This window comes from Orycteropus afer, unplaced genomic scaffold (assembly GCF_000298275.1).
Source record: "Orycteropus afer afer isolate SDZICR_OR568_19922 unplaced genomic scaffold, OryAfe1.0 scaffold00362, whole genome shotgun sequence".
NCBI lineage: Eukaryota > Metazoa > Chordata > Mammalia > Tubulidentata > Orycteropodidae > Orycteropus > Orycteropus afer.
This window is the reverse complement of record NW_006921949.1, coordinates 2,421,868-2,435,018: the sequence shown is the minus strand read 5'-3', so window position 1 is coordinate 2,435,018 and position 13,151 is coordinate 2,421,868. Positions and strand designations below refer to the sequence as shown.

The 13,151-nt window shown below is 39.8% G+C and overlaps 1 protein-coding gene across 1 annotated transcript in view; it reads left to right on the top strand.

Moving 5' to 3' along the window:
* Positions 1-13,151, top strand: part of TRIM23 (tripartite motif containing 23) — a 92,275-nt gene that overhangs the window by 55,720 nt on the left and 23,404 nt on the right. Inside the window, exon 6 of the mRNA XM_007952859.2 lies at positions 8,123-8,338. Coding sequence (XP_007951050.1) covers positions 8,123-8,338 — 216 coding nt within the window. The remainder of the gene's footprint in view (positions 1-8,122; positions 8,339-13,151) is intronic.

The window sequence follows — 13,151 nt, the reverse complement described above, 5'->3', positions numbered from 1 at the left end:
TTTTTTGGTATTTTCACGCAAATTCTTCTGCTAGTTGGGGTTTAGTCCAAATCCTTTCCTTCAAGGCTCAGGGGTCCAAGATTATCTTCTGTGTCTGTATTTATTGGTTTCCCTTTTCTTTGTTGAAGAGGGTCTGTGCAATCCTTCTGCCTAGTCTGCCATCATCTGGTTTACATTTTTTAAAGCATCATCATCACTGTGGGTATGAAGTAATATCTTACCATGGTTTTGACTTGTTTAGCTGCTGACTGAAAGGTTGGCACCTTGAACCCATCAGCTGCTTTGTGGGAGAAAGATGTGGCAGTCTACTTGCATAAAGATTACAGCCTTGAAAACCCTATGGGACAATTCTACTCTGTCGTACAGGATTGCTATAAATTGGAATCGACTTGATGGCAATGTGTTTTTTAGTGAGTAATAGCAGTCCCTGGGGTGGTATTAACAGTTATCATGTTATGCTTCTAACCAAAAGGTTGGAGGTTAGAGGCCACTAAGGTACCTCAGAAGAGTGGCCTGGCCATTGATTTGAAAAAAATTGGAAACCCTATGGAGCACAGTTCTGCTCTGATACACGTGGGGGTACTGTAAGTTGGAATCAACTTAGTGGCACCTGGTTGGGTAATAAGTAGTGATAGTGAGCGTCTTTTCATGTGCTTATTGGTCATAAACCGAAATTTGGAGGAGTTAAATCAAGGAGAAGAGAGAGGTGGGGAGTAAATTATTCCAGAGGGGGATGCATATATTGAAATATGTGGAAGTGGGAATTGGATATGTTGTATAAACTTAAATCCACTTTGATTGGAACCTTGACTATTGGGTGGGCATGGCAAGAGAAGTTTGATAGTTAAGATCAAATGATGCAGGATTGTGTGTAAAAGAGGTTGAAGCTTATCTTAAGGTCAGTGAGCCATTGAATTGACCTAGGAATAACTTAGTCAGATTTGCATTAAAGGGGAGGAGTAGTCTTTAATGTAGAAGTGAATTGGGGTGGTAATAAGATTTGAATCAGGGAGACATATTGGTAGATTGTTAACATTACCTGGTTGAAAGGTGTTTATGTCCTATAAATACTAGGGTAGTGAGAATAGTGAGAAGTAGATGGATTTGAGATTTTAAAGAAGTAGAATTGTAAATCTTAGTGCTTGATTTGAAATATTAATTGCATAGGCAACTGGAAGATCAAGCATGATGCCCAGGTTTCTATCTTGCTCAACTGGGTAGATGATAAATTTAATTTGTAATTAAGAGTAAGAAGGAAGTTAGATCATAAGTTTAATTTGGAAGGTAAATTTATTATCCATGTGAAATAATCAAGCAAATTGAAGAGTGAGTGGGACTTGAGAAGTGAATGTATCTAACTTTTAAGAAGCTTGGTTGTGAGGGAAGGAAGGAACTAGGGTATAACTATACCAAACCGAACCCACTGCCATCGAGTCGTACTGACTCATAGAAACTCTTCCTTGGGTTTCCAAGGTAGTATCACTATGGAAGTAGATTGTCCAACCTTCCTTCCGAGGAGTGGCTGGTGGGTTTGAACTGCCAGCCTTATGGTTAGCAGTCAGATGCCTTAAGCGTTATAGTACCCAAATTCCTACGGTGGTAACTATAGTTGATTTTTAAATTAATTGTAGAGAACAAAAGAATCTCTTCAGACGTCAACATAAAATACAAGGACAGCCAAAATGTATTTTCTCATGTGTCAGTGTTGTATCCTTTCACCATACTTATTCAGTCTGTATACTGAGCAACTAAATAATACAAGAAGCTGGGCTATATGAAGAAAAATATGGCATCAGGATTAGAGGAAGACTCTTTAAGAACCTGTGACATGCAGATGATACAACCTTGCTTGCTGAAAGTGAAAATGATTTGAAACACTTACTGGTGAAGATCAAAGATTACAGTCTTCAGTATGGAGTACACCTCAACATAAAACAAAAATCCTTGCAACTGGACCAGTAAGCAACATCATGATAAATAGAGAAAAGATTGAAATTGTCGGGGATTTTATTTTACTTGGGTCCACAGTCAACACCAGTGGAAACAGTCAGTCAAGAAATCAGCATGTTGCACTGGGAAGATGTGCTGCTAAAGACCTGTTTAGAATATTACAAAGCAGAGGTATCACTTTGAAGACTTAAGTTGTTCCTGACCCAATCTATGATGTTTTCAATAACCTCACATGCATGTGAAAGCCTGACAGTCAATCAGGAAGATTGAAGAAGAATTGCTGTATTTGAATTGTGATGTTGGTGAAGAGTACTGAAAATACCAGAAGAATGAACAAATATGTCCTGGAAGAAGTATAGCCAGAATGCTCCTTAAAAGTAAGAATGGCCATACTTTGTCTCACCTACTTTAGTCATATTTTCAGAAGGGACTAGTCCCTGGAAAATATCATGCTTGGTAAAGTACACGGTCAGCAGAAAAGGGGAAGACCCTCAAAGAGATGGATTTACAGTGATTGCAATGATGGGCTCAACTATAGCAAAGATTTTGAGGCTGGTCTGGGAGCAGGCAGTGTTTTGTTCTGTCGTGCGTGAGGTTGCTATCAGTCAGAACTGACTTGATGGCACCTAACAACAGTAATAACCAAGTTAAGTCATTGAGGAATAATGCTAGAACTTCTCTGTCCACTGTATAAATTTAAATTAGTTAAAAATTAAGTGAAGTATGTTGCTGTTGTTGTGAAGTATAAAATTTAGAAATGTAGTCTTACTATCCATGTTTCAAGTACTCAAAAGGCAAATATATGTGGTTTGTAGATCACACAGATATGGAATATGTCCATTTTCACATAAAGTTCTATTGGGCATTGTTGTTCCAGAGTGTAAATATTTCATTTATCCCCTCAATAACTACTTATGGAACATGTATCAAGTGTTTCACAGTGTTCCAGAGATGAGGAAACACCATTGAACAATCTAGGCAAAAATCCTTGCGTTTTGGTAGTTTACATTTGCAGTGTAGTAAATTACTTTGTGTGGCTTTTCTACCCATTAGTTTTTGTAAACTCCAAGGTGGGATTTGCTATGAGCAACTGAGGACCTCCTGATTGCTGAAGGTGTCTACCTGGAGTATTTCTGTTGGGAGTAGCACAAAACAATGTTCTGGGAGGTGCCCACTCTCTCTCAGGTGCTTAGAGTTATGATGCTATAATTGGCTAGTTTGACCACCCTGCCAGGCTCAAAAGGAGGCCTCCTAGAGGCAGAACTCTCTGACTGCTGGTTGAGGAAGACGTGCTGCTGAAAGAGACACGGGCTCCTGAGACACGTGCTGCTGGGAAAGAGACGCAAGAGACACGCATTGCTGAGTGAGACACTGAGGGACCAGCACTGCTGGGAAAGAGACTGTGAGAGACTGTTGGCTGAAGGACGGTGGGCCGGGAGAGAGACTGAGCATTCTTCCTGAACTTGAATTGTAGTCTGGTGCTTCCCTAATAAACTTCATAATCTGTGAGCTCTGTGTGACCACTGCAGCGAATTATCAAACCCAGGAGAGAGGTGGTGGGTGCTTTGGGAGGGACGGTTGGTGCAAGGGCTGGAGGAAGGCAGCATGTCTGGCCTTGTAGGAATAGGCCTTGGGTTACTGCTGGTAATCCTGTCTTCCTCTTGTAGGGTTAGAGGAGGTCAGAAGATGTGGCCTCCTTGCCGTTTTAGCAACATTCTATTTTGGGGAGTGAGAACATAAGTAAGTAAAACACTGTGGCAGAAGTATTTTAAATGTTTTGGAGAAAAATAAACAAGGGAAAGTGGATGCTGCCTATATAAAAGGCAGAGAGAAGAACAAGCACAAAGCCTCTGAAATTGGAGTGTGCCACATGTTTTCAAGAAACTGTAGGGGGGCTAACTAGCTAGAACAGTGACTGAGAGTAAGGGTAGCAGGAGAAAGGACTATAGTCACTTTCTCTTCTCTCTGCTTAGAATACTCTTCCTCCAGATATTCATATGTGCTAAAGGGGCATGGAGGTGACATCATCTTACCTCCTCTAACTTCACAAGAGGAAGACAGAATCACCATCAGCAGCCCAAGGTCTGTTCTTATGAGGCCAGACATGCCACCACCCTCCAGCCTTCTTACCAAACATTGATACCAACCATCCCTCCTGCAGCACCCAGCACCTCTCTGCTGGGTTCAATAATTTGCTGCAGTGGCCACACAGAATTCAAAGATTATGGGGTTTATTAGGGAAGCAACAGGCTATAGTTTAAGTTCAGGAATGTGATTAGGATACAGTTCTTTGATTAGAACAGTTTCCCCTCTGCTGTACCCTTTGACGTGCCTCTCTGGCCCTTGGCCTCTTCCTCTGTTGGCCTGGTCAGCCTGCCACTCTGTCTCATGCCTCTTGGTTCTACTGCTGCTGTCTCTCAGCCAGGCATTTCTCTCTCTCTTGTGTCTCTCTCAGCATTGTGTCTTTCTTAGCTGGCAGTCAGACTCCTTCTGCCTCTGTTGTTGTTGTTAATTGCCGTCGAGTCACAACCGACTCATAGCTACCCCTCCTTGGGTTTCTGAGGCAGTATCACTATGGAAGTAGATTACCCCATCTTCCTTTCAAGGAGTGGCTGATGGGTCTGAACCGCCAGCCTTCTGGTTAGCAGTCAAGTGGTTTAGGCACTACACTACCAGAGCTCCCCTTCTGCCTCTAGGAGGTCTCATTTTGAGCCTGACAGAGTGGCAAAACCAACCAATCCCAACATCAGAGTTCCTTCCACCTGATAGAGAGCAAAAATTCCCAGGAGATCACTTCATGCTGCTCCAACAGAAATACCCCAGGTGGATGACTTTAGCAATCAGGAGTTTAAATTGCATGGTCTCACCAAGTAACCCACCAACCATTCCTTGGAAGGAAGATGGGGCAATCTACTTCCGTAATTATGCTGCCTCGGAAACCCAAGGAGGGGTCGCTATGAGTCAGGTCTGACTCGACGGCACATAACAACAACAACCACCCAGTAATCTGGTGGGAGTTACAAAGAAAAGCCACACCATTTAATTTATTACACCACAGGCCATCCCCTGGCTTTTCTAGCCATTATCTCATCCCTTTTATACTTCAAAATTAACATCCCCTTTACCATCAGTTTAAGAATAATCATACCCATGAAAGCATGTAATCCACTACTTCATGCCTTTATCTTCCCCTGTCTTAGATAGCTAATTTTTAATTTGCTCATCTCTATCAAACCAGTACTCTAAGGAGACAAGTAGCTTCCTTTCTCTCTGAAGAATATTCTGTTCTGCTTCAAACTTTGGGCATCTGCATCCAAAAATAAGCATAGCCCAGCCCAGTGCAAGCCATCAAATTACCTCAATTTAACACCAGCTCAGTGTCAAACATGTTTCTCTTCATTTGGTTAGGTACTGGTCATTCAGCCCTAGCCAACCCAGCTAGGTCATGGGTACAAGCTGCCAAGTTTGGGAGTTACACTCCTCCCTCCACTTTAGACAACCCATCACCCTCTCTCGCTCATCCTCAGTCCTCAGGTACTAGTTCAATGCCTGTAGGTTCCACACAGGTCCTTGCACTACAAACCAGCCAGCCCTTCCTTTCATCCCTAGCCTCTGTGGCCTAGGTCAAACAGTACCAAACTCAGCCTGTTTCTTCATTGCTGCATTTCCCCCATTTCCACTCTTCAGATCAACCCAGGTGGTCACAAGCTAGCAGTGTACAAGGTCATCTACTCTCAGCTTCCTTTAACTTCCAGTCCTAGAAGGGGTTTCTCTCATGGGCCATGACTTTCCTGCCTTGATGCACCCAAAGCCTGACTGCTTGCTGGAGATAGATAGATAGATAGATATACATATATATATGTATATATATATATGTATATATATATATATACATATATATATGTATATTTGTTGTTGTTATTTGCCGTCGAGTCGGCCCTGACTCATAGCGACCCCGCCTTGGGTTTCCGAGACAGTATCACTACAGAAGTAGGATTGCACAACCTTCCTTCTGAGGAGTGGCTGGTGGGTTTGAACCGCCAGCCTTCTGGTTAGTAGTCAGGTGCCTTAGGCACTATGCTACCAGAGCTCCTATATATATATGGTTTTTTTTTTTTTTTCTTCCCCTGCGGGTCCTGTCTTCAGATGCAAATCTTTTGTTCTCTCAGTAATTCTTGGTGTGTCTTCTCAGATGCAAATTTCTTCACTGGGCAGGTTCTGGATGGGGCTCAGGCTTTTTACCTAAGCCCCTTACACCTACACACAGAGTTTGAAACAAAAGCCTGTATTTCTTCTGGGCAAATTCTATTTCCCCTATTAATATATCCAATCATATATTGGCTGAAGGTGGACTTACACACACTCTGTTATCCACACCCCATAATCATTTCTGATGTACAAATAGGTAAGAAAACATTCGATACCCATAGTACAATCAGATAGACAAATTATCTAGAACACATAATCCTGTATAAGACATTCAGTTTCATCTCTTCATCTCGATAATCTTCCCATTCTGTGTGTATGGCCTTGGGCCTTTCCCTGGATCCTTTGGATCAGTTATCTCCTTTAATTGGCCTGGCTCTTGCTGCTGGCCTTTCTCCTCAGCTGCAGCATGTCTCTATATTCCACCATTACAGGTAACACCAACCAAAGTAACCATCTAAGAATCTAAAGTTTCACTTCCCAGGCCCCTTCCTTCTTTCTTTTCCAAAGTCCCATGCTTCTGTGAGTCTGGAGGCACTGCAACGTATCCCACTCCTGACACCAACTGCGGAAGGGGCAGGGAGGCGGTGTCTTCTGACCTCCTCTAACTTCACAAGACGAAGACAGAATCACCATCAGCAGCCCAAGGCCCGTTCCTGTGAGGAACACACCACCACCCTCCAACCCTCTTACCGTCCTTGACATCAACCGTCCCTCCTGCAACACCCACACCTCTCTGCTGGGTTCAATAATTCACTACAGTAGCCACACAGAACTCCTAGATTATGGGGTTTATTAGGGAAACAACAGGCTGTAATTCAAGTTCAGGAACATGCTCACGATACAGCTTTTTGGTCATGACAGTCTCCCCTCTGCTGTGCCCTTAGTCACACACCTCTGGCCTCTGCCTCTCTGAGCCGGGTAAGCCTGCTGCTCTGTCTTGTACCTCTTTTTCCCACTGCCACAATCTCTCAGCCGAGTGTCCATCTCTCAGCCAGGTGTCTCTCTCTCTCAGCATTGTGTCTCTCTCAGTCAGCAGTCACATTCCTTCTGTTTCTGGAAGGGCTCATTTTGAGCCTGACAGAGTGGCAAAACCAACCAATCCCAACATCAGAGTTCTACATACCTGATAGAGAGTGAACTTTCCCAGAAGATTACTTCATGTTGTTCTAACAGAAATACCCCAGAGGAATGACTTTAACAATCAGAAGTTTAAATTGCATAGTCTCACCTAGTAACCTGGTGGGAGTTACAGAGACTATGGCTAGAAAAGTCATGCCATGTAATTTACTAACATTGCAGCATGGTTTCCTCTTTTACTTTCTTCAGGCCTTTGCCCACATGTCCCCTTCTCAGGGAATCTACTCTTGAAAACCCCATAAAAAAAGACTTTGATATTTAATTTGAGTGGAATGGGAAACGATTGGAGACTTTCGAGCAAAAGAATAATACTATCTTTCTCACTTAACATTTGAAAATAATCATTCTATTGTGTAGAGAATATACTATAAGGGGAAGGAATAGAGTGAGTGAGACCAGTTAGAAGACAGTTATCATTATCAAGTGATAGATGATGATATCTTTGATAAGGTTGGTGGAAGTGGAGGTGGTGAGCATGATCAGATTCTGGATATATTTGACGTCAATAGACTTTGCTGAGGGACTAGATATGGTGTTAAGGATGACTTCCATCATTTTTTATCTGAACAACCAGGGAGATGGAGTTGTCATTTACTGAGGTGTTTGAAACTGAGTTTGGAGTTTGAAGAGACTGGAGATGAGGTATTCCATTTTGCTTGAGATGTTAGTTAAATAGTTGGATATACAAAATGTATATCCAACTCTAGTGTGGAGATACAAATTTTGGAATTTATGAGAATATAGATGGTATTTGAATATTCATTATTTCACATGTAAATTCTTTGTTAAGTTTATAATTGTTTAAAACTTATTTTTATTTCTTTAGGTACCAGGTACTGCAGAGAATGCCCGGTCATGTGTCCGAGCTTATTTTTCTGATCTTCATGAAACTCTGTGTCGTCAAGAAGAAATGGCTCTAAGTGTTGTTGATGCTCATGTTCGAGAGAAACTTATTTGGCTCAGGCAACAACAAGAAGATATGACTATTTTGTTGTCCCAGGTGTCAACAGCCTGTCTCCATTGTGAAAAGACTTTGCAGCAGGTAGATAATTGAAACATAGTTTAGATATGGTTTAGGAAAGAGGATTTATAAGGTTATTAATCTAGGAAAGAGTTAATTGATCTTATTTCTTTAATAGGTGTTAGGTGTTAGTGTTTTCTGCAAACATTAGCTTTGTGCTTTGGACTTGATATCTAACCTTGAATTGCTCCACCAACAATATCAGTGTCCTTTTCTTTAAGTGCTTTCCCCATCATAAAACCATGGGTTCCAGAAGCCATCTAACATCTTATTCTTCAGTATTCCTACCCCTTTTACTATTCTTTGGAAACATGTACTGTTCTTTCTTTTGGAGCTCCTATATCTCTCTTCTGCTAGTAGAATTCCTCCTTCTTTAAGGTCTAGCTTAAATGTTTTTTCTTCTTTGAAGTTCTCTCTTCCTTGCTTTTGTTTTTGGATATCTCTTTGGTATGTCCTGCCTATCTCTAGTCTAATTCTGTGGTTCTTAACTTTTATGTCACAGCAAATCCTTGTTTTAACATGGTTCATGTATCATAAGTAGTTTGATACCTAGTTTACAGAAATTCACTTTTTTTAAAAAAAATTTTATTGTGATAAAAAAATATACATTTAAAAATTTCATATTGTAACCATTGGTAAGTGTACAGTTAATTAATTAATGACGTTAATTCTTTACCCCATTTGTGCTATCATCACCACAGTTTATTTCTAAAACTTTTTCATTGCCTCAAACAAAAGTTTGGTACTCCTTACTCAATAACCTCCATTTCTCATTCCCCCCAACCTTTGTAATTGCTAGTAAACTTGTCTCTATGAATTTGCCTGTTTTAGATATTTCATATAAGTGGGATCATAAATACTTATCTGTTGAGTCTGACTTACTTCACTCAAGCATGTTTTCAAAGTTCATCCATATTGTGACATGTATCAGAACTTTATTGTTTTCTATGGCAGAATAATACTCCATTGTATGTGGGTATCACATTCTGTTGATGGACATTTGTGTTATTTCCACATTTTGGCTCTTGTGAATAATGCTGCAGTGAACACTGGTATACACGTATCTGATGGAAACCCTGATTTCAAATATCTTGGGTGTATACAATACCTAGGAATGGAATTGTTGGTTCATATAGTAATTCTGTGTTTAACTTTTGGAGAAGTCACCAAACTGTTTTCTGAAGTGGCTGTACCATTTAAAATTCCTGCTGGCAATGCACAAGGATTCTAGATTTTCCACATATTTGCCAACACTTGTTAGTTTCTGTTTTTTTTTTCCCCTCCCCCTGCTAATAGTCATTCCATTGGGTATTAGGTGGTATGTCAATGTAGTTTTTGATTTGCATTTCTTTAGTGACTTATACCTTGGAGCATGTTTTCATATCTTTCTTTGGTGAAAAGTCATTTCAAGTCCTTTTCCCATTTTTGAGTTGGATTATCTTTTAGTTAAGTTGTAGGAGTTCTAAACCCTTACCAGATACATGGTTCACAAATATTTTCTCCCATTCTACAGTTTGTCTTTTCAATTTATTGATAAAGTCCTTTGATGCACAAACATATTTAATTTTGGTGAAGTTCAGTTTACCTGTTCTTTTTCTTTTGGTTATGCTTTTGGTATCCTCTCTAAGAAACTAATGTCTAAAACAAGGTCTCAAAGCTTTACCCTTATGTTTTCTTCTAATAGTTTTATTGTTTTTGTCCTTATATTTAGGTTCAGATGAATTACTTTTAAAATAAATTAGATTCAAGGTTATTCTAACAAAAATGTTACTCTTATTTATATTCTCTCTGCTTTCATAAATAAGAGATATAAGGATGATTTTTGCTCCAGGAATTTCACATAAACCACATTCTATCTTAACTTTACTGCTAATAATTATATTGGTTTTAAGTCATTGTACAGCTAACCCTTTTGCCATTGTAGAGCTTTGTATCTTTTATTAAACGTTTGATTGGACGTATACAAGTATGGCTACCCTGTAACCTCATCAGTTTTGAATTATCCTTTAGCCCTTATCACATTGCATGTATGATAATTTTTGCCATTTATTAAGTTGTATTCCATTTGAATCCTACTCTTGTTTTCTAGGACTGGAACTCTACAAACCACATATCTGTATTACCAGTTGACTCCATGTTAGGCTCTGGCAATTGGGGGCACTAGAGGGAGGCTTGAAGATGGGAGGAGAGTTCCTCTTTGTTATCTTTGGGTTCCCTTTTGCTTGGGGTTCCTGTAAATGTCATTCCTCACTTCAAGAGAGGTCCTCAAAAGGTCTGTTTCATCTCTGTGAGGCTCTTCCCATAAGTTTCTAAGTTCTAATAATTAACTTTTACTTTTTATTTCCCCAGTGCTGGGTGTAGTGGCTGTTTCCTAAATTGCTATTTACATGATGTTTCAGAGTTCTTTTCACCCCTTCAGTTATCTACTTAGCAACTATATCTAGTTAACAGTATTTTATATTATGTTCTTTCTGTTCAAATAGTGTGTTTTTTGTCTCCTCGTTTGATCCTGATATAGTAGTAATAATATAATGATATAATATGCACATTTATTTGCCTTTCTGGTTGGTGACAGAAGAATTCTTATTCATCTTTGTATCTAGATTCTTTGTATCCAGATAAAAAGAACTTAATACTTGTTCAACGCATAATGGGTAATCAAAGTACACAGCAATATCAGAACTGAATCATGTCATAAATAATTTGTACTTAAATACTTAAAAGTATTTTTATGTTTATTTCATATTTATTTTATGAAAAAAGCATATTCATATTTATTGTGATATTTAAAAGTATTTTGGAGTTTTTGAAGCATTGTGTTAAACTGGTAATTGTTAATTGATATTGATTATCTGCAGGTGAGTCTTACTCTGTATGGACCCATTAGTTCTGTTTTTATGGCTACAGAATGCTAATCCCAACCAATGTTTTTAAAAGATAATTGACAGAAAATTGATGGAACTTTTTTTTTTTTACCACTTTTGAGAACAAAATTTAATTATCCCTCCTGTCAAAAAAAATTACACATCTTCTAAGTTCTAGACCTGATGCTCAGTTTCAAGGATTTTGTTATTCAAGAATATATTTACTGAACACATACCATGTGCCATGTACATTTGAGGCACATAGGGTATACCATTGAATGAAAATGACAAAAGGATATAATCTTATGGAATTAGCATTCTAGCAAATAGAAATGAATAAGGCATAATCATATCTAAATAAGTGAATTATATAGTATGTTAGAAGGTTATAAGCTTAGGAAAAAAAAGATTCAAAGATAGCAGATTGCATTATTAAATAGAGTGATTAGGATAAGCATCATTGATAGAAGGTAAACTTTGACCAAAGGCTTGAAGAAAGTGATGAAATTAGTTCAAGCTCTAGTGTGGGGGAAAAAATATTCCAGCTGAAGAAATGGTTAGAGCAAAATCCTTAGGGATGCTGTCTGATGTGTTTGAGCAGCAGCAAAAGAGACACTATGGCTACAGTAGAGTAAGTGAGACAGAGAAAGAGTAATGAACCAAAATCACAGGTAACAGGCGATTCTTGTATGTAAGGTCCTGTGGACTGTTGTAAGAACTAAACTTTTACGGTTTGATGTGGGGGGTGTTCTGGTTACCTAGTGCTGCTCTGACAAGAATATACCACAAAAGCGATGGCCTTAACAAACAGGAGTCTATTCTCTTACAGTTTGGAGGCTAGAGGTCTGAGTTCAAAGTGCCAGGCTCTAGGCGCTGTGTAAAAGCCCCTCAACCTTGGGCTTCAGCTTTGCCTCTTGCTCCTGGCCCACTGGAGTTAGAGGCTTTTCTTCACTTAGGCAGCTCCTGGCTGACAACCCAAGGTTGACAAGTAAAAAGGCACAGTCCCGATGTTTCCAAACCACATAGCAGGCTGTTAATTTAAATCCCAAAGTCAGCAGAGCATGCCAGGCTGCTGAACAATGACACGACTACATGCAGGGTTCAAGTGTGCCATAAGCTAGAGACCATTCCCAAGGCTTCTCCTTATATACAGGAAGCAGAACAAATACCCAAAGCAGCTACTCAGCTGCTTGTGGTAGATCCCACCATGGAATTGATTGCTAGTCTCATCATGGGGAATAACTACCACCAGCTGCCCAGACACTCAACCAGGCCCACCCAAGTTGACACACAACATAACCACATAGGGGGCCATTTTGGAATTTTGAGAAGTAGAGTCACTTGTTAAAAGTTGATGTGGCTTGTTAAAAGGATCTCTCTAAGCTGTGAAAAATAGACTGAATGGGGCAAAAATGGAAGGGAGGACTTCAACAATTAGGTGGCTATTTTAGAATTCCAGGTGAGAGAGAATAGTGTTTTGGATAATGGGAATTAGACGTGGCCAGATTCTGTGTAACCACTAAGATTTGCTGACAGTGTAATTAAGATGGGAGGAAGACGGAAGGCAAAAATGACTTCAAGATTTTGGCGCTGAGCAACAAACAATATAATTATTATTACCTAATACAAGTGTTCAACTGTAATCAAAAACAGTACCACTTCCCTCATGGAGCTTATGTACTGTTGAATAATCTCTTTCATGTGAAGAATGTATTGGTGTATGTATAGTGTATCTCTGGAATAATATTCAAGAAATGGGAAAGTACATAGCTTGAGGAGAGGGCCTGGGATCTAGAATGTGAGGGAGACTCTCACAGTTTGATCTATAGCTCTTTCTTATTAATTGTTGTTATTGTTGTTATGTGCCGTCGAGTCGGCCCCGACTCATAGCAACCCCTTCTTGGGTTTCCGAGGCAGTATCACTACGGAAGTAGGATTGCCCAACCTTCCTTCCGAGGAGTGGCTGGTGG